The sequence below is a fragment of the Poecilia latipinna genome, unplaced genomic scaffold (assembly GCF_001443285.1).
Source record: "Poecilia latipinna isolate Pla-1442-1.1 unplaced genomic scaffold, P_latipinna-1.0 Scaffold292, whole genome shotgun sequence".
Lineage (NCBI taxonomy): Eukaryota > Metazoa > Chordata > Actinopteri > Cyprinodontiformes > Poeciliidae > Poecilia > Poecilia latipinna.
Window position 1 is genome coordinate 130,226 of NW_015112908.1, and position 24,569 is coordinate 154,794.

Consider the following 24,569-nt stretch of genomic DNA (forward strand, 5'->3'; position numbering starts at 1 on the left):
GGGCAATCCTGGTCCTCGAGGACCGGTTCCCGCAACTCTTAGATGTCTCCCTGGTCCAACACACTTGAATCCAACAGCTGAATCGCCTCCTAAATGCAGTCAGGTTCTCCAGAGTTCTGCTAACAACCTCATTATTTGACTCAGGTGTGTTGAAGTAGAAACGTATCTAAAAGTTGCAGGAGACCGGCCCTCGAGGCCTGGAGTTGCTCACCCCTGGCCGAAGCCAATGAAAACCTGAAATGCAGTTTGAACTGGAGATGAAGCTATTTTAGCTGAAATGTAGGAGGGGTAATAAGATGTTGGATGGCATGGGGATTTACAGAGAAACCTCATGTTTCCTGAACTGATTTTATGTTTTGGATCATCAATTGTGGAAAAGAATTCATTAAGGCAAAAATTGTGTCCAAGATTGAATAGTTGCCTCCAAAAGTTTAAGGTTTGCATATTTGCTACCCATGATGATGGCAAGGGAATGTCTGCAAATAAATGTCGGATACCCAGGGATATTTAATTTCCTAAATGTAGTGTAATAAGATTTCGGGACAGAAATGTGGGAGGAATACTAATGCAGCCCACCATAGTTGTGGTTGGGGGGGATGGCCACTGTAACTAAGCATGTGGTGCAAAAACAAAGCTTGACTCGTTTGGGAGTAAATTTATTTAAAATTTGTATTTTTCTAGGATTATAAAGAGTAAAGGCCCCGTTGGGACCATTTCATGACATGATTTTAACAGTACAAAATATTTACAATATACAAACCGTATATTAAATGTTGACACATGTACAGCCTTGAAATGAAGGAGCTGAAAAGGTGACCAAATGACAGGCCTTGTCCAAAACATGCTGAATGGCAGTATAACTGTGCACAGTACTTCATGCTATGATTGTGTGAACCAATACTTTCTCAGCTTTACACTTAATATACTAGTTGTGGCTGCCGATAATTCATACCTGTTAGCTGAATGATTCAGTAAGTAAAAACAAACACGATTAAAATGTAATGATGCAGTGTTTCTATTAGAAAACAAACAAAAAAATAAAACCATCTTGTTCCTCTTCGGTAAACATTCACATCAAGTTGAGATTCATGCCAGCCTTTCTCCAAAAAAAGATTCAGGTTGGACATCTTCGCATTTTTCCAGGTTCACAGGTTTACCGGAGAAGAGGAGCTCTAGCTTTGGGTATGGAGTGACTATGAGAGAAGGAAAAAAAGAAAAAAAAAAACTTGATTATTTAGAGATGTCGTGGAAAAACTATTACAAAAGACAGCAAATTGAATAGGAATGAGGATAGATACCATAGCCTGGAAAATCTAATTGATTGCAAAGAGCTGCGAGCTTTACGTCCTCGTGACACAGCGGGTCTGTTGCGTGCAAGAAAGACGAACAGATGGAAAGGTGAGCATGGCAGTGGAGCACAAGTAAAGGATGCCAAATACGACTTACAAGTGGCTGACGGCCACAGGCAGATCACACAGTGAGCAGCAAAGTCGAGAAAAGCCATAGCCAGTCGAAATCTAAAAGATGCCGATGTAGAAACGGGCAAGAAAAGATTCAGAAAGTTGCAGACAAGAGACTTTGGCTCATTAAGAGTTTAAGTGTTGGCATGGGACAATTTAGAGCTTATAGGCATGTTAGAGAGAGATTTATGCTGTAAAGTACAGAGAAAACGTTTGCATGATTAGTGGAATCTGAGATCCCATTTTTTTTTCCCTAACCCCTCATTTTTAATCAGAGTAAGAAAGATCATATTTTATAGAGATGCTCTGTTAAATTAGTTCAGGAGCATTTTCATAAATCCCAACATCATTGAAAAATTAACCTATTCCAGTAACTCATTCCAAAAAGTGAAACTCGGATTCATGACAATCGATACATTTAAGTATTTATTTAATTTAGATTATTCTGGCTTGCAGCAATTAAAAGGCTATAATTCAGCTTCCCTGAAAACTAGAAAATTACACAAGGTCATTAAGGAGAGGAAACTTAATGCATACATGTGGACCTAGTGTGAAATATCAGTGCAGTATTTGCTCTAAATACTTTATCGGGGCTGTTTTTGCTTGAATTACAGCATCAACAAATCTGGCATGGAGGCGTTAAATCTGTGTGCAGCCCTCCCAAGGCTGCAGCTGTTGATTATGTTTGTTTTTCTATCACACTTTTTCCTTCCACTTAACTTTCCACTAATATGCCTGGGTTAAGCACTTTGAACAGCCAGCTTCTTTATTTCCCTTTCCTTTATATTCTTTAGTCTTCTGTTATGTCATTTTCAGAGAAAACAACTTTTGGGTTTGAATCACTGTGTGTAATTAGTAGTAGTATTAACAGGTTTCACTTTTTGACATAATTGCTGAAATAAACCTTGAGTGGTGGGCTAGCCCAGGCACTGTGTAGCAAATCAAAAGAAAAGAGTAAACAGAGTCTCTGGACTTCTGACTAGAGAAATCTGATAGCTAGAATCTAAATAGAAAAATACATTTTTGGCACCTCCTACTCAAACTTTCCACCACCATTTGGCCTAATATTCAACAAGTAACATTTCTTATTTTAAATAAGGAATTATATAACAGCTTTTCTTTTGCATGAAAACTATTCATGCAGGGGTTTTTTTTTCTGGACAAACCAAGTCATCTTGCAAACCATTTCTATTTATCCACTGTCCATGCACCCTTATTTAAATTAAAAGCTTATTTTTATTACTTTTAGCTACAGGACTGCAGTGGCAAAACAACGGTTTCACTTCTTGATTCAATATAAAGTTTGTTGAGGGCTTTTAAAAACAAATGACTGACCACGGTAATGAGAGCAGCTACATAATTTATAAATACACAGCAATAATATTACTGTGCAAAATAGTAGCGTGCCTACAGCATGTAGAATGTAGAAATTAAGATACAGCACAGTGAAAGTACAACTGAATTGAATTTTTGCCTGTTTACCCATCATTAAAAAACAATGAAGAACAGATTAATTGTTTGGAGGTTTTTTCTGCATTGTGGCGATCATTAGTAAATTATGAGCACCAATAAGAAGTGTCTAAATTTGCCTTTGATAAAAGGTGTGAAAGCTAATTGGTCTACTCAGAAATGTCGCCAAATATCTCTTGACTTTCACTTGTAAAATCCAGAGGGGAAAAATGGATCTCTCTGCGTCATCAGAAACCCAACAAATTCAAAAGCTGAAACATGGAGTAGGAGGAGCCAAACATGTCTGTCTATGAAGTAAAAAGCCAGCAATGTGTTTTTGCAGATAGGTGCAGCCCCGGGTCTCTGCTGGGCTCAGAGTGTGACTGAGGGAGCTTGCCTGCAGGTGTCCCTGTGCTGCGTTTAAGTTGATGAGGGCGCCTGTGTTGGCTCTGACACTGGCCGTGTCTCTATGGCTGCCACACGGCTCACAGAACATTGGGTCGCTGTTGCCAGCCACTACATGCAGGTTGCCTAGGGACCTGACCAGCCTGGTTTGGCTCAGGGAGCTGGCAGAGAGAAGGAAAGCTGTTAATGTACTCCACAGGGATGTACAGCGTCTTGCAGAAGTATTCATAATTTTAAATGTTAACTTTTTCACATTTTCTTGCAGCTAGACTTCTAAGCGGTACTTACTGGAGTTCTATGCCATAAACTAATACCAAGTTGTGGAGAAGTGCAGAGCTGAAGGAAAGACAGGATTTTTAAACATTTTTGCAAATAACATTTTTGCAGCTGTTCTGCGAAGACGTCGCAGTAGGTGGAGCATCAGCTTACAGCCAAGTATGGGACAAAGGAAAAGCGCTGCGTTTTCACCAGATGTGTGCAAAATAAAACATTTTCATCTTCAGCACACCAATCCTACAATGACACATGATGGAGGAAGCATCATGCTGTCGGGATACGTTTCTTTAGCGAGGAAAAGGAAGCTGGTCAGAGTTGGAAGACCAGTTGGAGTTTCTTGCGAGCTGTGGGAGAAAGTCTCTGCTGGAGCAAAGTGGATGAATGAGCTCCATATGCCTGAAGACAGCATGAACTGCTGCTTTCACCCACATATTCCACGGACAGAAAAACATGAAAACCATGAACCACCTAAAGCCAACTGAGAATCTGTAGCATTACTTAAATATGGTCTTTCCAGAAGCTCTCCATCCAGTCTAACTGAGCTTGAGCTAAGTTGAGAGTCGGTGGAGATAAACCGTTCAGCATGAGCTACAACCAGTCAGAGCAGAAGAACACAGCAGCAGCCTGCGCCTTTCAGATTTTTTATTTGCAAGACGTTTAGAAAACCATGCATTCTTTTCCTCAGACTTTGCCATTGTTTGCCACTTTACTTTGGTCTAACACATTAAAGTGCACTGAAATGTGGAAAAAGTTTGATGAATAATAGTGAAAGACGCTGTGCGAGTGGCTATAGCCTCTGGATTTGCTCCTCAACTGTGTCACTGCCACATAAAAAAGACAAAACAATTAAACTCATTCACGGTACTCTTTTACATAAAAAACACAAATAACTTAAGATAATCTAAGTTTTTTTTTCCATCAATGAGAAGACATTTCCTGTATCTCCTCACTGTGTGTTACTTATATGTGAGGAATCAAACCGACCTTCCTCCTACTCCGTTAGATGGCAGAGATGCTCTGGTCCTCTTCCTGCTGTCTGAGCGGTCAGACAGAGCCAGGGCGCTGACGCTGGTCTTACAGCCCTCAACACTGTCCTGTATGATCACCTTGCTGCGCAGACAGACAAAGCCACATCCATTGGTCATTGCCATCTTTTATGTCTTCATTGTATGAGCTGCACGTTTTACCTGAGGGACTGCGAAGACGACCTGGTGTTTATTTTGTTCTCTTCTTGTCTGCAAAGACATGCATAGTGTGACATAAATCTCTGGGAGTTTGAATAGGAAAATAAATGACTGATTTGAGGGTCAGAGAGGGGGGGGGGGGCTGCATAGGAACTAGCAAAAATACATTCAAGTTAAAGAAGCTTTTTGCCTTTGGCAGGCGGGTTGTGTTAGTAAACTAGAAATAAATCAATGGAGCAAAGTCTCGTCTTAATAAACATGATTTAACTGACAGTTTGAAGCCAACACAATAAATAGCAAAGCATGGCAAGGTGACAGGAATATCTATGGGAATAAATCATCAAAGAGGAGAAATGGTGACGAGGACAATGTGTGTGATTGAAAACAAAACTGGCTCTGCTGATCGGATTTAAGATTTAACAAACGACAGAATAAAGGAAGAGGATGATTCTGAACAGATTTCTAATTGGGGTTGGGGAATTAGAAGAGACCAGGGGCTCACTTACAGCATTTCTCAGTTAGAGCTCCAGAAGGAGGGGCAGGACAGGTTTGGGGGGGAAGGGGCGCTGATGGGCGGCAGAACTCAGAGAAATCCTAACCCGTCTATACAGAAATGCAGGATGGAGGAAGGGAAGCCATACACAATCCACCACAGGGCAAGGCTACACAGGGAGAGCAGCATGGCTACCAGCCATCTGAAAGGAGGACAAATCCAACAACAAGAGCAAACGGGGGGGAAAAAAAAGGAAGGAAAGACAAGAGACGTCTGGGCAGGACACAAAGCCTCTCATGTTGTGCTTTTCCACTGGGACTGGATTAGATGAAACACCCTCTTCACAAAGTCTTGCATCCAATCGTCCCACACGGCTGGAGTGTGTGTGTTCTGATGTTCTGACATTGCAGACATTGTTTAACAGCAGTCGACACCCGCACGCCCCCATAAATGACTCGAAGTGCAGAAACAAATTGAACATGAGAGTAAATGTATTTCATCGCACAAAGTAGGAAATAATAATTGTCAGACTTCTCAACCAATGTGAAACCCAACAAGAATTTAGGAGCAGTTGAAACCAGATGTTGACATACGCTGTGTAAAAAGAAGATCTTTATTTTGTCACCGTTTGACGTTAAATCCAAACTTTTCTTATGAATACCAATTGTTTCCCTTTGTTAAATTATAAAATATTAAACTTTCTTAAAACTTATGCAGTTTCCCTTTAAACTGGATTACTTGGGTCAAATGTTTCTAGTATTTTCCAGCAAGAGTTTGCTAAAAGTTTGGTCCATTCCTCTTTACAGAACCGATGTAACCGAGTCGGGTTTGTACTCTGTCTAGTCACACACACCTTTTTAACTCTGCCCCAAAAAAACCTCTATTGGCTTCAGATCTTAGGTCTTGAAAACAAATATTTTCAAGACATAAATGCTGCAGTCTGCCTGAATTTAATGAAGGTTTTTAATATCGCTCATTGTTTTTTTTGCCATTTAACAAATATAAATGATTATATTAATACCAACTGGCCGAAAACAGGAAATGTTAAGACTGATTAAGCGTTAAACAGTCAGTGAGAAAAATTGGTTCTCAAAAACATTGTTTCTCCTTAGACAGTGTTGTGACAAAACTTTTTATTTCAATCAATCAATCAGTTTTACCTATAAAGCACCCTTCATGTTGGACTCAGCTCACTGGAAACACATAATAAAGGGCATTTCTGAACTGGGTTTGAACTGTCCAAGGTGACAGTCTGCAGGTGCAAATACCAGAGTTGCGAAGTAAACTGAAACTGGTGGGATACTCCTTTTTTTCCCTCCTCTCTTTGTAAGTGGGCTGGTGGATATTAAAAAGCGATGTACCTTCATCTTTTCTTCACCTCCCTGGACTAGCCAGGCGAGTCACTGCTCATATTCTTTGCTTAATTTCTTAATGAAATAATAATCAAAATGCATTTGGATTCATTCTTGACTGACTCAGTGTTTCACCTTAGGTAAGACTTCTCTATTTCCTTAACAACAGTTTATGGAAATATCTGGTTTCAACCGTATGGATCATCTAATTTCATTAGATGATGCCGACTTCGACAGAAGCATGACGGAGTCGGAAACCTGCAAGAGTGAAAAGCTCAGGTGGCATGTGAACACTGATCCAGTCATAAAGGCAATGGAAAAACAACAGGCAACTGACAGTGACTCCAGCCCAACATTGTAACATGTTAGACGGAAACGTTGATCGAAACCGAGGCGCGTGCATGCCTGCGTGCCCAAAGGAGTTTAGTACTTTGTGTCATGCATGGAAAACGGCAGAAGAGATGGGCAAAAGTTTGGATAAGCATTCTTCTAATTGTCCCTGCAACTGAACATGCGCTGCAGTGTTGCGCAACAAAACAGTGGAGCCAGATGGTGAAATTCAGCCCTGAATTGGATGATTGTACGGCATACAGCATATGCCCTAGAAGTGCAGGTAAACCTCCTATTCTGTCTCCACTTCCCCCTGAGAATGCATAAGAATCTGCTTTTAACCCCAATTCACCCTCAGAAATGTATGCATGATGTTTTGTGATTAACTGTCCTTACACAACCACAAATTAAGTCACAAATCAAAAATAATTAGAATATGCTATATTTACTTTAAAAGAGGAAAAACCTACAGCTAAACATTTGGAGCAGGAAAATGAACTAACTGACCAAAAACAGAAGTAGCTACTGCAGATTTTTATAAAGGCTCAAGTGTTTCTTAACGACTTTATGAGTAGTGCCAAGTCAGCAGTGCAAGCCAAGAACCAAAACCTTCAGTTCAGCTATTCCAGATCTTATTTATATCTGGAATCAGTTGAACAACTGGTGCTGCTAGTAAAAACAACGGTGGACTTTAGTTATAGGCCCTAATTGACAAAAGTTATCTAGGATGCAGTACCTTACAAAGGTGTTTGTACCACACTCTGTCACGTTGCAACCACAAACTTCAAGAGATTTTACTGAGATTTGATGCGATAAACAAAAACACAGTGTGTGGAAGATTAAAGCTATAATGAGTAGGCACTTTGTAGAGCCATGTGGAACCAAGTCTTTAAGAGGATGTTTAGTTTTTGAAAATCTTTCTGCCAATTCTTCCTTGTAAAAAGTCTTTACAAGGATTGTAAAGATACTTACAATCTTTAGAACAACAAAAGATTGCTCTAAAGCAGGGGTCACCAACTCCAGTCCTCAAGGGCTGCCATCCTGCAACTTTTAAATTCACCTCTGCTCCAAAATGTCTGAATTCCCTCACCAGCATTCATTCCTCTCTGGAATAGGCTGGAAACGAGCAGTTTATTTGATCCAGGTGTGTTTGAGCAGAGACGCATCTAAAAGTTACAGGATGGTGGCCCTCAAGGACTGGAGTTGGTGACCCCTGCTCTAAAGATTGAAGAACAAACAACTTGATCTACATTTGGACTTTGACTGGTCCTTACTAACGCACTGATATGTTGTGAGCCGTTCTGTTGTAGCTCTGGTTGTACATTTAGGTTTGTTGTGCTGATGGGAAATGAATCTTATGCATTTTTTTTTTTTTTAGCTTCCAGCAAATATTTTTGTCCCCAGGATTGTCCTGTTTTAGCTCCACCCATCTTTGCAAGAACTCTGAAAAATATCCCCACAGCATGATGTTGCCCCCACCATGTTTCACTACTGGGATGTTTTTTGCCAGGTCATGTGCAGTTTTAGTTTTGTTGTATTTCCCTTACATGGCTTTTTATGGCTTTCTTTCTCACTGAACTTTTCAGTCATATTTGTAGATAATGTGCTTTTAGCATTTCTCTAATATCAAACAAAATCCCATTGAAGTTAGTGGGTATAAAGTGACAAAATGCAGAAAAACATCTGAGGGGTTGGAGAACCTCTGCAAGTGACTGTATGCCTTTATATCGAAGCAGAGCGGCTCAGTGCGTCCACCAGGCAGACAATGAAAGGCGTGTAAATGAAACGCATTCACTAAGTGCATATCCACTTAACACCATAGTAATCCAAAGAAAGAAAGGAGAAAAAAACAACAACAAAAAAAACAAAAACAAAACAAGATCAGCCATACCATTCATTGGCATAGCAACCATCTCTACAGGAAGAGGATGTAAGCTGAAAAGGAAGTGACGTGCACTTACCTCCTTCATACAAAACCTCACATCCTCTCTCTCTGCCCCACTGTCCCTCTCTCTGCCTCTCTCTGCTACCTTTTGAACGGCAGGCAACACATCGGCCACGCCGTGCCCATGAGGCTGCAGCAGAACACTACCACCTGCCTGACATGGGACAACAAAAGCCAAAGCCATATGGGTGCATGGACAGAGGCCGGTCAACCATCCTCAGCCAGGCTGACACCCGTCCTTCCACAGCTCCATTTTATACGGCCACAAATGATGTGGAGTTGGACGTTTTTAGGATATTTGATTGGTAGAGGGTATGCGTTGACACCTCTTGCGACAGTAGTGCTTCTGTTAAAATCGGCTTTTTTGTTTTTTTTTCCCGTTGCCTCTTACTTCTATATTTATTTTCTGTCAAACCCACAGTTAGAAAGCCAAACGAGGGCATTACGATGCCACTCGGTGACTTTTTAAAGCTGTGAGCTCAGCAGTTAGGAGCCATCAGAAAAAAGGAGTGAATTAGAAGCAGATAGTTTTCTGCTTACAGATTGGCCTCCTGGTGACAATAGAGAAGGTACAATTAAACGGAAAATTTAAGAAGTTTTGAATCTGGATCAAATTGTCCTTTGGTGGAAAATACAGTAGAAAGCATTGAGCCACACAAGTTTCATGGTTACAATTAAACACGAAGACAATGAGCAGCAATAATTGATTATTTAAACTTGTCATGCTGGCATTGATCCTAATGTAACCTAGTCAGTTAATTAAAAACATACAACTAAGTTCTTTTTATTTTATCTTCCAGACCGAAAGCAAAAAGAAAAGAACGTTTATTAATTATTTGTTCATGTAATTCTTGCAAGTTGATTTGTTACTGCAACTTCCACCAATTATACCGCATGTTTTCCTGACGTCATACAGCCGTAGCTTGGATGAAGTATTTGGTCAAATATTGTATTTCAAGTGAGATCTGAGATTAATATTCTGCATGCCAATAATAATTTGACCTGTTGGAGGCGCTCTCACTGCCAGAACCTCATAAAGGTTTTGCTGGCCAAGATGCTCATGGAGAGTGTTGGTAGCATGTTTAAAAAAAAAAAAAAAAAAAAAAGAAAACCAGAAGAAACGAGAGAAAAGTTGTCACCACAATGTTTAGCAGTCGTATCAAAATTGCGTACACTCTGCAGCTGCTTTACAATAAAATGCAAGTAAGGAGTCTAGAATGTAGGAAAAGATATTGTTTGTTGACATTGTAAAGTGTAGGGAGCGTAGCTGCAGCTACTCCCTGGTTAATGTTTTCCTAATCTAGACATCTTTACGCTTCAGTGTCCCTGCAGAAGGCAAATAAAAAGCTTTCTATGTGCCACAGGAGCATTTTTTTTTACTTAAATATTTAACTATGCGAGTACTCCCAGTCATGCGGCTTACTTCAAAGTCTGGCCTTTTGATTAAATGAGGGGCTTTTACATAATGAACATCTTGAGTGAATAACCTTGTGACCAGGAAGATCTACAATGTGTCCTCTCCCTGCCCGATCACCTCCGAGAAGAGGAAACAGAATTAGCTTTGCAACTGGTCTTTAACTTCCACATCTTTTGTCCCATTTTAAATCGAGCTCTTAACAAGTAAGTTGTTTTAACTGGAAGAGCGAGTGTCAAACAACTGTGTCCATAACTCTGTTAGAATATCTGAGCTGCTCCTTCCTTGATGCATCATTCATCCCTCACTAATCACAATCATAGCGCTGTAATTCACTAGATCTGCATGCCATAGCATAAAAACACAAACAAACAAACAAAAAAAAAAAAACAACAATAAAGAAAACGTTAAATTTAACAATATCACAGCTGCTATGAACTTGGTCAAACAGAGGACTGTTATGATTGCTACAAGCTGGTTTAAAAGGGCAGCTGACTGTGCTGGGAAACCACTGGGGAAGAGAGAAGCTTATCAAACTAAATGGTCATGAAGTAAATTAAAAAGAACGACATACGTGGTCACTTTCTGGTCTTCAAAGCAAAAGCTGTTTATGGTTTGAAAAACACCCGAGTATACATGTAATGGTCTGACATGGAGAACACTCTCTTATTTCACCCTGTTATAACACACACATGGGTGCAGGATGCATGCCGGTGCTCGCGGACTGCGTGGATACTTACGACAGGGAACCCGAAGACGACCTGGCCTGCCTCTTGCTCTTCAGGGCTCGTAGTTTATCGCCCTGCGTGACGCCGTTTCTCTCGTCTTCGTCGTTGTACTGCAACACAAAGGGGCGTTTGGCAAGGAAAATTCAACATCCTCGTGTGTCATTTCCCTGCAGGTTGCAAAGCCGTAGTACAGGCAACAGCTGCACAATCGTATTTTAATCTGCACATGGCAGAAGAGGCGTAGAAAACTCACCAGCTCTATTTCTTCTTTCTTGGACGCCCTGTTCTTGTTGCTGCCGTTGATTGTGATGTCGTCCACTCCAGACAGGATCCTGGTCACAGCCGTCTTGCCGTTTTCCCGCTCATTCAGCTTCTTCTCCCGGAAAACATCTCCCTCTGCCCAGAGGCTGTTCTGCTTCCTGATGACGTAAACGGAGGGCGAGCCTCAGTTGATTTGTTTTCTTGCCAAACTGCAACCAAGTGTTCTGTTTTATGTTTCTCTTAAAACCTGCCCAGACACAATAATCCTTTGAAACAGCGTTTGCCATTATGATCAAACACTGGCGTCCGAACAAGAGCTGTCACTCACACCTGGGAAAAAAGACTCGCACACACAACAGACCTGATTTACCAGATTACATGTTATCCTCCAAACATCAACAATACAGTGAGTTACTGGAAATTAGAGGCCGAAGAGTAAATATCAGAAGTCAGTGTGATTCTTTAACTGCATCAGCTTCATTTTTAATAGTGTTTATAGAATTGATAGCATGAAAAAATTAAATAAAGGGAATAACATTATTAAATTGTTAAAAGGTGATTTTTTTTTTTGGTTTAGAAGTAAATCATATGCAGAAATATTCAGTCTTTTCAGAGAAGGAAAAATATCACACAGGGAGCAACAAAGAAGATTATAATGCCTGGAAGCTTCAAGTGAGTCATTACTCACAGATTGCCAATATTTCTAGGGGAAATGTGTCCCATTTTACATAAAAGGAGACTTATCAAACAATTCATGGGCCTAATACTCTTCACAGAGGACAGACAAATCCCAGCCGTGATGATTTTTCTGCTTTTTTCCCCCTGCCGACTGAAATCGAAGAGATAACTTTCACGGTGGATTGAGAGAAAGAAAAAACAAGCTATGGATCATTAAAAGATTATGTAATGTCAATAAACTGGTAAAACACAGAGTAGCAAATCTATTTTCACAATAAATATGTGGGTATTGGAGCATAATAATAAAAAACAGCAAAGGGTTTGCTTTGCTTATAGTATCATGTTGCCAAAACTACATAATATTCAGTAATTTTCACCGCTCCCTCTCCTTTTCAGCATGTTTGCTAAAAGTAACAACTGTTCCCTTGTGGCAGACATTTCCACAATGTATAGATGAATGAGTGAGGGAGAGAGCGGACATGGATGCTGGCCGAGATGCGTTGTTTATCCTACTTGGCAGTCAGCATGGTGTATCTCACCAAGTAATTCAATTTTCTACTGATGAACAGAGAATTTCAGGCCAAATTCATTAAAACATAAAGCTTCTTGCTATTTTTATAATGTAGACTTATCATGTCAAGAGAGACGTCTTTCTCTCTAGGACTTTTTCTTGGACATGCAAACTGATCGATGATGCAAAATCCTGTCTTGTTGTACAAAGACGGCCACTTTAGAGCTTCTTTGATAACAAAGACTTTATGTTATGTGACTCTTGTAAGCCTTGTCACAGTAAAAAAATTTTAAAAAAGCACATTTAATTCTTTTTTTCTCATTAAGATCTGGGCTGAATAAACACCTACTCTTCTACAAAGTTTTGCTGTGGTCCAATGATGGATCCTGGCCGGCAGATCCGTATCCAAGCGATGGCCTCCGCTGCAGTCAGGCCGTAATGTTTCATCATATAGCAGGCGATAAGCGTACCAGTTCTTCCCAGGCCAGCTGGAAACAAAAGCATTGCAGTAATCTTCATAAGACAAACAGTGCAGAGTGGAGCAGCTGAGAAGATGCTTCCGTGTAGAGCCTTTACCCTTGCAGTGGACCGCAATGGCTCCCTCTGCGTTCTCACAGATGTTGAGGAACTTTCTGACGATGGAGTCGTTCGGCGTGCTCCCGTCCACAAAGAATAGGTCGTGATGCTCGAAGCCCGAATCGGTGAAACGTCTCGCATCGTACATCTTCTTGTTGAGTCTGATGATGGTGGTGATGTTGTGTTTTCTGAAGTACGGGATGTAGGCCTCGGGAGCATGTAAAGGGTACCCTGCAGGAAAAGGAGAATGGTAAAGCCAAGAGGCCTCTGTGTGCAGCAACACAACACACACGACATGCTTTGACCGTACGCTGCATAATCACCATTTTCTATCTTGCTTTTTGGATGAGGGCCACTGAACGCGAGGAACTTCCCAGGAATTATCCAGTTAAAGTCTCCGTTCTCCGCCCTCTCGTAGTGCTCGTACTCTTCCACATCAAAGTTGGAGAAGTCCAGCCAGCCGTACTGCACAGCCTAAAGGAAGGAAGGTGGGATTACATTTCATTTAATCGGCATCATGGCGTCAAGAGGACAGAAAGTTGTATTTGTTGTTCATTTCCATACTTTGTGAACTCCACGCAGGCAGTCCAGAATGTCCAGATTGTACATGCAGGTTCCAAACGAAGCGTCTCTGTGAAGTGCAGAAACAAACTGATGAGGCAGCTCTGCAAAAACAACCACCAGGTGATCTAGCTCATTAAAACATTTCATCTGGCTTTAATTCCAGAGATGATATTAGATCTCCTGATTTTACTCTTTCTTTGTCTCATTTTCTAATGAAACAGTCTGTCTCACAAGGATCTTTGACAAGATACTTTATAAATCCTTTATTTATGCTCAACAGACACAGAAATGGGAGAAATTCAACCAGCAACATTAAGCCTCGTTTACACATTTCCATGTCAAACATTCTCACCTCTTTAGCATCAAAAGAAAACATTTGGGACTTCAATGTTCACCTTTTTTTTTTTCCAAGTTTTAAGGGAAAATCCAGATTTTGGTGGAATAAATGGATTTTACTTAAAAATCACATAACCACACCTTTGATTGAAGTAAATATGATCCACAATTCTTTCTACAGTAGAGCATAAATTTACATCTCTTTACAAAGATGAATGTTTTAAACACGCCTTTTCAAAAACTCGGATAGTTTTTCTCCACCCTGTGTTTCCCCTGAAGGAACCTAGTCAGTCAAAGGAGGGTAGAAATCTACACCCAAAACGCTACTGGCAGGGACTTAACACTGTTTGGAGGGAGTTCTGTAGTTTCTCACTCGCTGCAAATTTCCAGCATTTTAATCCAGTTTGTTGTTCTCTTTCAGTGCATCCTCCTCTGAAGTTGTTCTTTTCTGTTTACCTTTTATTACACAACAGGGTTTCTGTTTCTTTGTTGGTCAACCCAGCCACCCATCCTGAAAATCCCAAATGTTTTACAGGCTGCGTGCAAAAAGACACATCAAAAACATGAAATAGAAGGAATTTGGGACTTCCAGTTCCAGATTATCGAGAAAGAAACACTTTAAAGCAAAACCAAAAGATATTTTTTTTTTTGTGTGTTAAACTATCTTCTTTAAAATATCCTTTGAGCACACAATTGAACAGAAGTAATGCTAAAACAACACCTGCTCAAGAACAATAAAGCGGCGACTTATTACCTGAATGGAAGATAAGTTGAATTCCTGGATACCAGCAGGCTGTAGGCGTCCTCTGGTGTCATGTTTAGATGCATCACCTGTACAAGACAAGGATCTTTTCAGCATGCACTCTCTTGTATTGCATACCGATTTTGACATCTGACACCCACCCACACCTACATGGATCACACATGAAATATGCACATTTGTGCAAAACTTACTGCATACGATCCTACTAGGTAGGCAGCGTTGGCTTGTTTTTTCTGATCCCCGCAAGTATAAAAAATGATCTTCTTCCTCATGAGTGTCATTGACTGTCCAAAACATGGAAAATAACAGAAGAGATGTTAAATCAATCCGACTGACTACGACACGGAGAGCACAGGAGTTAAATTATTTGGTTTTATCGCCCTGCTTTGTCACCCAGAAGCTATCTTACCAAGAAGCACATAAAAACAGAGAACTTCCCTAATAAAGCTGTGTTTTTATTTAAGCTGTTAACATCTGCTTACGTCAACAGAAACGGTGATGATTTAAAATAGGCGAGAAAATGACTAAATGCTCTAAAGACACCATTAGATAACAGCTGCAGAGATACTGGATCCCCCAGGTATAACTGGCTCAGCAAGTGGCTCACAAGCACCAATGCTGACAATAGTTGTAAAACAACTAGCACACTAAAAACACAGCAAATCTGCCGTTTTACACAGCCCACTGCAAGTATAAATAGATATTGACTGGTCAATGTTTTCTTTTCCACTCTCCTTTTCCAGGAAGTGTAATTAATTGCTGCAGTTTACTTTACCTTGAGCTTCTTTGTCAGCTTGCAACAGAAGCGATAAAACATGGCCAGGTTAAGGGGGCCAAAGTCCGCATAGAAGCTGTGAGAGGCAAAGAGAGAAGAAAGAGAGTGTAAGAAAGGCTATTTATGCAGCCAGCCTCCGTCCCTGGGGACGCTTCACAAGATCGAATCAGCGCCATCGGGCCTACAGTGAAAATACTGACGGGAGTAATGAGTATATTTGGAAGCTTCTAATCATAGAGTGTTTCAATTAAAAATAAAGGAGAAAGAAATGTAAAATAAGAGCTTGTTTTTTGTACTACCGAGTTGGACCTCACGTCAGCTGTGTCCTCTCTGGGACAAGACCTGAAACTGCTGCAACCAAAATGCTCTTGTTTGCATTAAAAGCATTTTATTCCACCAGCAGAAAAAGAAGTTGCAACATGTTGACATTATCCCATTGTGGACAGCTTTGTAGTAGTGACAGGTTCTGGATAATTTCACCCAATCAGTTTTCAGTGTTTTTTTTTTCTTTGTTAAATGTAAATTAAAAAAAAAAAATGTAAATGTACTACGTAATGTGGACAACAGGGAACATGTTAGAAAAAACATGCATCTTACCAACAGGATTTGTATTTTGTAACACATCATGAGGTTAACTGTATTAAGACTAAGCTTTGAATAAAATGTGAAAATTTTCATACTGAACACCCATTAATTCATAACCGTATAATGCATTAAAAAAACAATTAAGAAATATGTTTAAGAAAAGAAGATGAATAATATCAACCATCAGTAGTTTGGTTCATTATTTTGGTCTGTTCTGTGGGCATAACATTTTAGATCAACTGAAATAGGACAAAATAAAACCTTTTTGGAAATAATAGACAATAAATAAATAGTTTGTGAGCTTTGAGCGGAGGCCACAATAATAAATACAGTAATTGGAAATGTGTTTGTAAAAGACTTTCAATATAAGTGTTGCATAGAAAAAGACAAAGGATAAAGCTGTACATGAAGTTGGAAAAAAAAAATCCTCAAAAGAAAAATAAAACAATAATAACCAGAGTAAACATAAAAGTACTAAAACCAGAAATTAAAATGTACATTAAAGTCACGCCAACTAAAACAGGAAGGTGTTATTATGATGGATGATGACAAGGTTTCAAAAACACTGCATTCATAAAACTGAGTGTTTTCTTGACAGAAAGACCTTTTCAAGAGGAACATGTCGTAAAGATTTGCAGTTATTACAGTGTTCTAACAATCTATCCAGGAAACCTGTTTGAGCTCCATGGAAGTAAATAAATGCAAGGAGGACAGATCTCTTTTCACCCTTTAAAAACTGTCTTCATTTAAAGCATGTTTTTCTCCGGGATAATGAAACAATTGGAATTGTGGATCTGAGGGAAGAAAAAAATAAATAAAAACAACACACCCTAAAACTAAGGGACGAGGACACGACTCAGTTCATGCCATGTTTGTTCAAAAACGGGAGCAAAGTGAACAAACTGAAGCGACAGTAGGTGTTGTTAAAGAGCAGGAAGTTTTTCAGGTGATAAAATCTTTGAGTTTAGTTTTTTTTTTTGCTGGTAGGCTTAGCAACATTTCTTTTCTCTGTGTCTTTGAGTCAAATAAGGGAATGATTGTTTGCTGTTGAGTAATTTAAACTTCTCGTCTAACCATTATGTGTTACATTTGCCATATGTCCTTACTTCACTAAATTAAGTGCTATCTGTAGATTGTCTTTGGTGGACACTTTTATGAACTGACGTCCAAGTTCAGCATTTCCAGTCTAGCATCATCACTCTTGGGCAACTTTGAGTTGCACAGCCTTCACTTTGTCACCTAGTTCTTAATTTCAGCATAGAAATGAACAGAACTCACCGTAAATACACTTGAAAATTAAAAGCATAAAAACCCATAGTGCATTACGCTTAAAATATTTTTTTTTTGGCAATAACACTATTGTAAATCTATTTAAAAACTCGGCACTCAAAGAAGCAGAAGGTCAAAGGGCAAAGTACGGAAATATTGCACTGCACTGCAAAGAACTCACTTCTCATATGCCAGCTCTTCATCTATGCAGAAACAGTGTCGGTCAGCTGTGCTCTTGATCTTTTGATGAAGTATGGCAAAATATAGTTGATCTGAGGAGACAAGGAAGGAAGGAACGAAGGAGGGGGCAGGGAGACAAAAAAAAAAGGTCCAAGTTAATTACTTTTGTCATTATATAACTCCTTTCATCCATTCCAAGCAGGACAGCAGTACTTCCAGCATAACTTATTTAACATTTCTGGTAACATACCCTTAATAAACTCGATACATCTGGAGGAAACATCGTCTGAGGTCATTTTGCGAGCAGATCCGAACATGACGTTTTCCACCTATAGGTACGGAGCGGATTCCTTCACGAAAACATGCAAGTAATTTTTACACGTGAGCTGTGCTCTGTTATTTTTGTTTTGTTATTTTTTAAAGGGTCAAATCGGTTGTATAAAAACTTTTAGCAAAAAGAAGTTATCTTTCCTGATCCTGAGCTGTTCTGAAAAAGAAGAAAGTCACCATCCAAAGAGCGAAGGAGACTTTAGAGTGCAAGTGCGCACTCTGCTAAAACCGATCCCCCTCCCACCTTCTCTCCGCGGGAGACTCCTCCTTCTCAGAACTCCCCGCGACGCTATTGGCTGAGACAGATCCAGGACGCCTTTTGATTGGAGGATGACACTGTTATTTGAGTTCGGTCTCCGCCTGTTTTAGTTTAAAGTTCTCCACATAAGCGACGTGATAGGCCCCGGGATAGTTGCCAAAGCGGTTGCTAGGACGATCCGTCAGCCAGTCAGATTTGCGATTTCCACTTAAGACAAACCTTTTTCTGTCAGACTTGAGCTCATGAAGGATGAACTGGAACCAGGAAACGTCATAAACATTTGAAAAAAATTATCAAGAGAGAAGCTGATGTGGACTTTACTATTTATTTTCAGCATAAACACATCACTGCACCGCCCTTGTGCACATGCGTGACATAAACACGATCGGCTAACGGAGACGCTTGGAGATAATGCGTTTCAAGCGTGACTGATTGCACTAGAATAAACACTAAACATAAATTACATTTTTGGGTATTTGTGTATTGATTTTAAAGGTAGCTCCCTACAAACCCTCTGGCCCATAAAGGACACACGGTGTCGCCATATTGGGGGGGAAAAGCTGAAGAAAATCAAGGAGTGCTGCGTTTTAAAAGGACACAGTGTACGCAGGTCCCCATGCATTGGCCAAGTGGGCTGAAAGTTGACAGGGTTCACTGTGCAGACCCCTCTTACCTGTTATCTCAATGTAAATATCAGAGCTTAGCTCCGCCTCTGAGCTGCTGTGGGCTGCGCGGCGTTTTTTCCTCGACTCGGTTCGCCTCTTCTCGCTTTTGCGCTTCATTCTCTCCTCAGGAGCTGCAGCATGAAGGACATTTCCCGAGCGAAGAGTTTGCCACCGATGCCCCCTCCGTCCGCAGTCCCCCGTTGCTGTTAACGTGACATGGCTTGGCTCCTGCGCTCCCGGTGCAGCCTTTCTGTGCGTGCTTGTGTTGTGTTCTGTGTCAAACCGAGGTTGAGTTGGCTCTCTGTGGTGGTGGTGGTGGTGACGTCTTTGAACAGGGGCAGGTTTCTGTTTTCCGAATCCCCTGCATGTGACGTATCAGGATTATATGTCCAGAGCCCACCCTTAGCTGATCAGTTGCTTTAGTTTTGCAGCTTACCGAGACCATTCCAAAATGAAGTAGTTCAGGGGAAGTTGGATGCAACTGACCAGACCCTTGAATGTGGCAAAAATGAAGTGAAGCTGGGAGATAGCATTTTATTTGAAAATATGATTAAAAAACTTAAAAGATGAATACAAACGTCAGTGCAACAGTCATTTTACTCAAAGTACAGTTGTAAAATTGCACTATGCTGTACACAGAAACAGATTGATTCTGAATGGAATCATAGAAAATAAACAAAGCCAACATGAAAAACTAACTCAGCTCAAGAAACTCTTTCAAGTAGTTCTCACACATGTTGACACATGTTGAAAGCCATCAATAGTTTTAGCAAAAACCTTCTCACATTATGAAAACAAACTTTCATGAAGAGCATCTAATTGGGATTCTGTATGACGGATCAACTAAGTGGTGGTTATTTGTTAAACAGAAGGAAGATTGTTTAAATATTTTTGAAAATAATAATCTGAAAAGTGTGGCTTGCATCTGTACTCACAAATACAAGCCAGGGTTGTAGGGTTGTAGGGTTCTATAAAAAGTGTTGCTGCTCACTTTTATAGGATCCTATTGGATATCCCTACTCTATTTGCATGGAGTTATTTGTGCTCTAATCATACTTTATCAGAAATTTCCTGGAATTTGTGCTGCTGCAATATTATGTAGCACCATTTAATCTATTTTCTTTTACTCTGATGCTGGGTTCTGCATGTGACTACAGAACCCAGCATGTGACTACAGCTGGGTTCTGTAGTCACATGCACTACAGAACCCAGCTGTATCATTTCATTTGCTTGAAAAATGTCTTTTCACATTTTAAACATGCAGTTTTAAAATTTGAACATTGAACTCATTCCCATAGTTCTGCGAACTTTCCCAATTTAAGTAAAGAAAACATGCCACTTCTACTGTAGTTTGTATCTATATCCTGATGAGTGACACTAGATTACAATATTAACCACTGACCCTTGACAGACAGGAAAGTAACACTGGTTCAAAGGTTTTAAATAAAAAAAAAAAAAAAAAAAAACACAGGAGCCTAAATTTACATCATAAACAGGAATAAAAGAAGTTTGCAACTGACTTCCATCAGCTTAAAGGGAATGACTAATCCTAAATTACTTAATGCTACACATGGATAATTTTTGGTTTAGGACTGAAGTCCAGGCTCTGTTGAACTCCAGCTAGTTGGAGGAGCCAGGTGATGGGCATGTGATCCAGTCGGTTCATATCGAAATGACAAAAATGAACTTGAGAGCCTGCAGAGAGCAGAAGAGAAGAAAAATAAAAGTAAATAAAAGAAGACAAACTGTATGATTGAAGACTAAGAGATTACACCTTACCTGGTCCTGCAATGATGGCTCCACCTTGCTGATGCAAATCACCTTGAAAATCAAATGCAGGGCTGGTCATAGCCCTCCATATGCTCTTTATTTGGCCCATAAATAAACCAGACTTCACATGAGGACTGGGCAGCGCTGGTTACAAAAACACATCTCAGTGGAAAATGTAATTATCCAGTTTTGTCATAAAGAAATTACATCCTCTTCAGATTTTAGACTTTTATATTGTATGTAGCTTATCTGCATGTTTTAGAGGGTGTACTTTCTTTTTAATCTAACACTAGTAGAAGCACTTTAAACTCTCATAAATATATTACCAGAGTCTGTGAATGTCTCCTCTCTTTTCATCCCAAGCTTTAGGTAAATTGATCTTTTTGGATCCACATATATTTCATGAGAATAGCCCGTCAGCAAGCAGAAAGGCTGGATTAAATGGAGCACAAAGAACTTATTCAGAAATGAATATTAATAATAAAAAAGAATCCGTTACGGAGAAATAAATAAAGCTGACATGATTTTAGTTTAGGACAAATGGCATAGAAATCACAGGTGAAACATTTAAACGTATTTGTATTCCTTTCACTTCTTTGCATTTCCCCCCTTTAAACAAGAATGCATTTTATTGGAATATTACACAAACACAATAATGCATAGTTGTGCTGTTTAAGGAAAATTATCCAGAAATTCCAAAATGTGTATAAATTCAGATCTAAAAAAAAAAAAAAAGGCAATTGCGTTCCACCCTTATAAATTAATATATTGTGGACCTTTTGTTTTGAGGCTTCTCTCTTTTGCAGGGCACCATGCATGCACATATAAAATTCCAATAATCAGTTTTAAATGTAAAGTCATACATTTCTTGAGACAATGTCACACAGTATTGACATTAACACGATATCGATTTTATTACCTCTATATGCTGATGAGTAGACTGACCTATAACAACCAGTCTTATTCCAGCCTCCTGCACAGACATATAGCAGAAACTGGTATTTCAACAATAAACACAATTCATATTTACTTAAGTTGTCACAATAATACAACAAAAATATCTGATGGATCAGACGAATGTAGGCAACTCCTACATGTCAGGACTCACCTCCAGCGCTTTTCTTGGCACTTTGCTTAAATCATCAACATACTCCTTGCAGCTGTAGCACAAGAAATTCTGCGAGGACAGATGATGTGTGGCATTTAGAAACATGCATTGTGAGAAAACAAGTTTGAAACTAACCATAAAAAAATTGCGTTTATTTAGCACTTCGTTTTGCTCTGTATGGGTATTTTATTCCTGTTTTCGCCACGGCCACCTGATGAAATATCTATTATGAGGTTTCCACTCACGGAACTAACTAAACAAGCTACAGAAAGTTTTATTTTCTTACCCGGACGAAAATGATGACTGATTTGCTGTCTTGATATAAACTCTTGAAAGGGAAAGAGACTCCACGGCGGTCGTAAATCAAACAGTCCTCGACATCTTTAAGGTTGATATCGACAGTTGGTGTTCCAGCTTTCCACTTTTCCGTAGAAACCTGTCGAGTAATCGGTGAGACCAATTCAGCCATTTTTTCCCCCCTGCATGCAGCCTTCCCAGCAAGCAGCGCTATTTCGGGAGTTGCCTCTCAGCCTGGAGGAGCTGGGAAGTGGAACTTACTTCACGCCCATGGAAAAGAAAGAGAGAGAGAAAGAGAGAGAGAGAGAAAGAGAGAGAGAGAGAGGTAACTTAACATAGCTCTACTTTGGAATTTGTGCAGAACAGAAGAACGTTCGATTTGTCATGTATTTATTCATTAAAAATATTTGCATATTGTTTGTCATAATTAACTAAATACACATGATAATATTGCCTATGCAAGTTCTTCTTACTAGAAAAAAACAAAACGTGATGTGTGTTTGTTTAAGCTACCCTCAATCAATATTTTTGCAAAAGGGCCTTCTGTGGTTACCTTTGCAAATCAATAAAATTACGTCTTTGCCTATGGTGGCTCCTTACATTAAAGCTCAATCATAGTCAGATTGAGGGACGAACGATTTCCAAGTTCTCTCAGAGTTTTTAAATTGGATTGAAAACTGAGCTTTGACTGAACAATTGAACACAAAGACATGCATTGTTCCAAACCAAGCTTCTATAGCTTTGGCTGTTAAGTTTAGAGTTACAGTCCTGCTGGAAGATGAGACCTATGGAGTGAAAAGATGCTTACACGAGTTACAAATCCAGTATTACACGCACAGATATTTTTATACAAAATAAAAATAGCCTTTTGTCCAGCCTTTTGGCTAATTCTTGTACATTCACAAAGTATTTTATGACTATTTAGAGGTGTCACAGTAAAGGGGGCATAATATGCAAACCAGACAATTTTACATTATTGCTTTGTTAAAAATAAAGAAAAACATACACATTTTTGTTGGCTTTTCAATAAAATCTCAATAAAATGCAAATTTGTGGATGTGGCTATAGTAAAACAATATTTATTGTCATGTTTTTCCACATGAAAATTCCTTCTTTTTACAGAGTAATACCTTAAGTTATTCTATATGAAGGGATAGTATATGAAAATATATTAATAGTTCATAGTATATCATAATTTATGTATAAAAATATTAACGGCTCTAAGTTTATTAATAACTTATTGGATGTGAAGCTTGTTTGAATTGCTATAGCCCGTAAATAGGGCATCTTAAGATTTTGTTTTCAGCCTTTGTTTTGCATTCATTGTGTAGAGTATGGACTTTTAGTAAAGTCAGTATTCTACCGGTATTTATCTCAGGAATAAAACTGCTAATGTTCATTTACAGAGATGAAACTTTGCCCTCGTTTGGATTTCCAAATCGCCCTCGTCGGCTTCCTTCGCTCTGCCCTCTCGGTGCGGAAGTGTTATTCTGCAGAGCAGCAGCAGAGGCAGAGCTGCAAACTGTTTGGATAAACACCGCGGCGGGTCCCGTGCTGCTTCTCCGGCCCCTCCGTCTTCACCGTCGGGGCTGTCAGCGCTCACTTTGTCCGTACTTCGTAGCAGGACTATGCGGGCACCGTTCGGCGGAGTGCATTGAGAGCTGCTTCATGCTGAAAGCTACAGCTAAGTTAGCATCTGATGATGAAGATGGAGCTGCTTAGCCTACCAGAAAGCTCTTAGCTTCTGCCTTTTCCACTCCAAATGAGGCAGAAACCGTGAGCTAAACTGGACTTATACCTGCAGAGAGTTCAGGTAAGTCACGGCTTCAAGGTTTACCGTGCTGTGTGTTTTTGTTTATGCTAGTCAAAGAGCCACCTGTTCACTGTTTACATCCCTGTGTTTTCATTCGACTGCAGACAGACGAGGTATTTTTTTAATGTTAAAAAAGCTAAACTTTATTGTGACATAAACAGATCTGCAATTAAGTAGAAATTGTAGAAGTGATATCTCATATCAAGGATTAATTAAATGCGCATGACTGTACAGGATACTACTGTATTTCGGATGAAGTATGATTGGTTTTACAAACAAGGGTAAAACTCTAGTCTGGTATAATCATTAATGAAGTTGTTGACGCCAATAATGGTTGATAGTACTGAGCATTCATTCAGCGCCTCCCTATCAGTACCTTGATTTTTATTGACACACACCTATACAGGTAGCTCTCAATAAATTAAAAAATCATCGAATATTTCTGCGAAGCAATTAAAAGAGATAAACTCATAAATTCATCAAACACAGAGTAATTTATTTCAATCATTTGTAGGAGCTAACTTTGACTTATTTTGGGCAATCAAGCTCTCAGAATGTCATAAGAACTGTTGGGAGAACTTTACAAATTGACTCTCGAAATGTGTGTAATATCGAAATGAAAAATTGTTGCAGCATAAAGAATGGAGTCGATACACTGTACGCCCCCTTGAAAAGAAGAAGGAAAAAAACCTTTTAATTTTCTATTAGAAGAATGAGGAGAATGAATGCAATGCTGCTTTGAGTGAAAGATCAATCACAGTGAAGCTGGTGATTGATTTATTTAGAAATAAAT

The 24,569-nt window shown here is 39.5% G+C and overlaps 3 protein-coding genes across 11 annotated transcripts in view; 1 reads left to right on the forward strand and 2 right to left on the reverse strand.

The window, feature by feature from the left end:
* Positions 1 to 640: 640 nt before the first annotated feature.
* Positions 641 to 19,082, reverse strand: cdc14b (cell division cycle 14B). Of its 9 annotated transcripts, none has more exons than XM_015034246.1 (16): positions 18,797 to 19,082; positions 17,536 to 17,626; positions 15,501 to 15,576; positions 14,917 to 15,009; positions 14,717 to 14,793; positions 13,627 to 13,693; positions 13,386 to 13,536; positions 13,063 to 13,293; positions 12,836 to 12,974; positions 11,290 to 11,455; positions 11,049 to 11,146; positions 4,778 to 4,825; positions 4,575 to 4,700; positions 3,307 to 3,475; positions 1,299 to 1,364; positions 641 to 1,193 (listed from the first exon to the last, which is right to left on the reverse strand). In XM_015034246.1, exons 1-15 carry the CDS (start codon positions 18,903 to 18,905, stop codon positions 1,341 to 1,343), a joined length of 1,665 nt encoding a protein of 554 aa, XP_014889732.1. In that variant the 5' UTR covers positions 18,906 to 19,082; the 3' UTR covers positions 641 to 1,193; positions 1,299 to 1,340. The 9 variants fall into 9 exon arrangements, 7 of the variants coding, with proteins under 7 accessions (XP_014889732.1, XP_014889734.1, XP_014889733.1 ...); XM_015034248.1 differs by lacking the exon at positions 18,797 to 19,082 and adding an exon at positions 17,785 to 18,097; XM_015034247.1 differs by lacking the exon at positions 1,299 to 1,364.
* Positions 19,083 to 19,302: 220 nt separating this feature from the next.
* prxl2c (peroxiredoxin like 2C) lies at positions 19,303 to 22,231 on the reverse strand. Its single transcript, XM_015034256.1, has 6 exons — positions 21,953 to 22,231; positions 21,667 to 21,735; positions 21,478 to 21,531; positions 20,885 to 20,990; positions 20,568 to 20,702; positions 19,303 to 20,483 (listed from the first exon to the last, which is right to left on the reverse strand). Exons 1-6 carry the CDS (start codon positions 22,133 to 22,135, stop codon positions 20,353 to 20,355), a joined length of 678 nt encoding a protein of 225 aa, XP_014889742.1. The 5' UTR covers positions 22,136 to 22,231; the 3' UTR covers positions 19,303 to 20,352.
* Positions 22,232 to 23,420: 1,189 nt separating this feature from the next.
* The window catches only part of fbxl17 (F-box and leucine-rich repeat protein 17), a 232,957-nt gene continuing 231,808 nt past the window's right edge, over positions 23,421 to 24,569 (forward strand). Inside the window, exon 1 of the mRNA XM_015034258.1 lies at positions 23,421 to 23,776. The gene's annotated coding sequence lies outside the window, so the exon portion shown is untranslated. The remainder of the gene's footprint in view (positions 23,777 to 24,569) is intronic.

Excerpts from the sequence above, each read along its gene's own strand:
- cdc14b (XM_015034246.1), bottom strand. The coding sequence starts at position 18,905 with ATGAAGCGCAAAAGCGAGAAGAGGCGAACCGAGTCGAGGAAAAAACGC. Across the intron at positions 13,537-13,626 it reads GCCTGCGTGGAGTTCACAAA|GCTGTGCAGTACGGCTGGCT; the intron begins GTATGGAAATGA and ends TCCTTCCTTTAG. Across the intron at positions 4,826-11,048 it reads TCGTCTTCGGGTTCCCTGTC|ACAAGAAGAGAACAAAATAA; the intron begins GTAAGTATCCAC and ends ATGTCTTTGCAG.
- prxl2c (XM_015034256.1), bottom strand. The coding sequence starts at position 22,135 with ATGGCTGAATTGGTCTCACCGATTACTCGACAGGTTTCTACGGAAAAG. Across the intron at positions 20,703-20,884 it reads GGAGACATTCACAGACTCTG|CGCTGCCCAGTCCTCATGTG; the intron begins GTAATATATTTA and ends TTTTGTAACCAG. Across the intron at positions 20,484-20,567 it reads AGCCATCATTGCAGGACCAG|GCTCTCAAGTTCATTTTTGT; the intron begins GTAAGGTGTAAT and ends TGCTCTCTGCAG.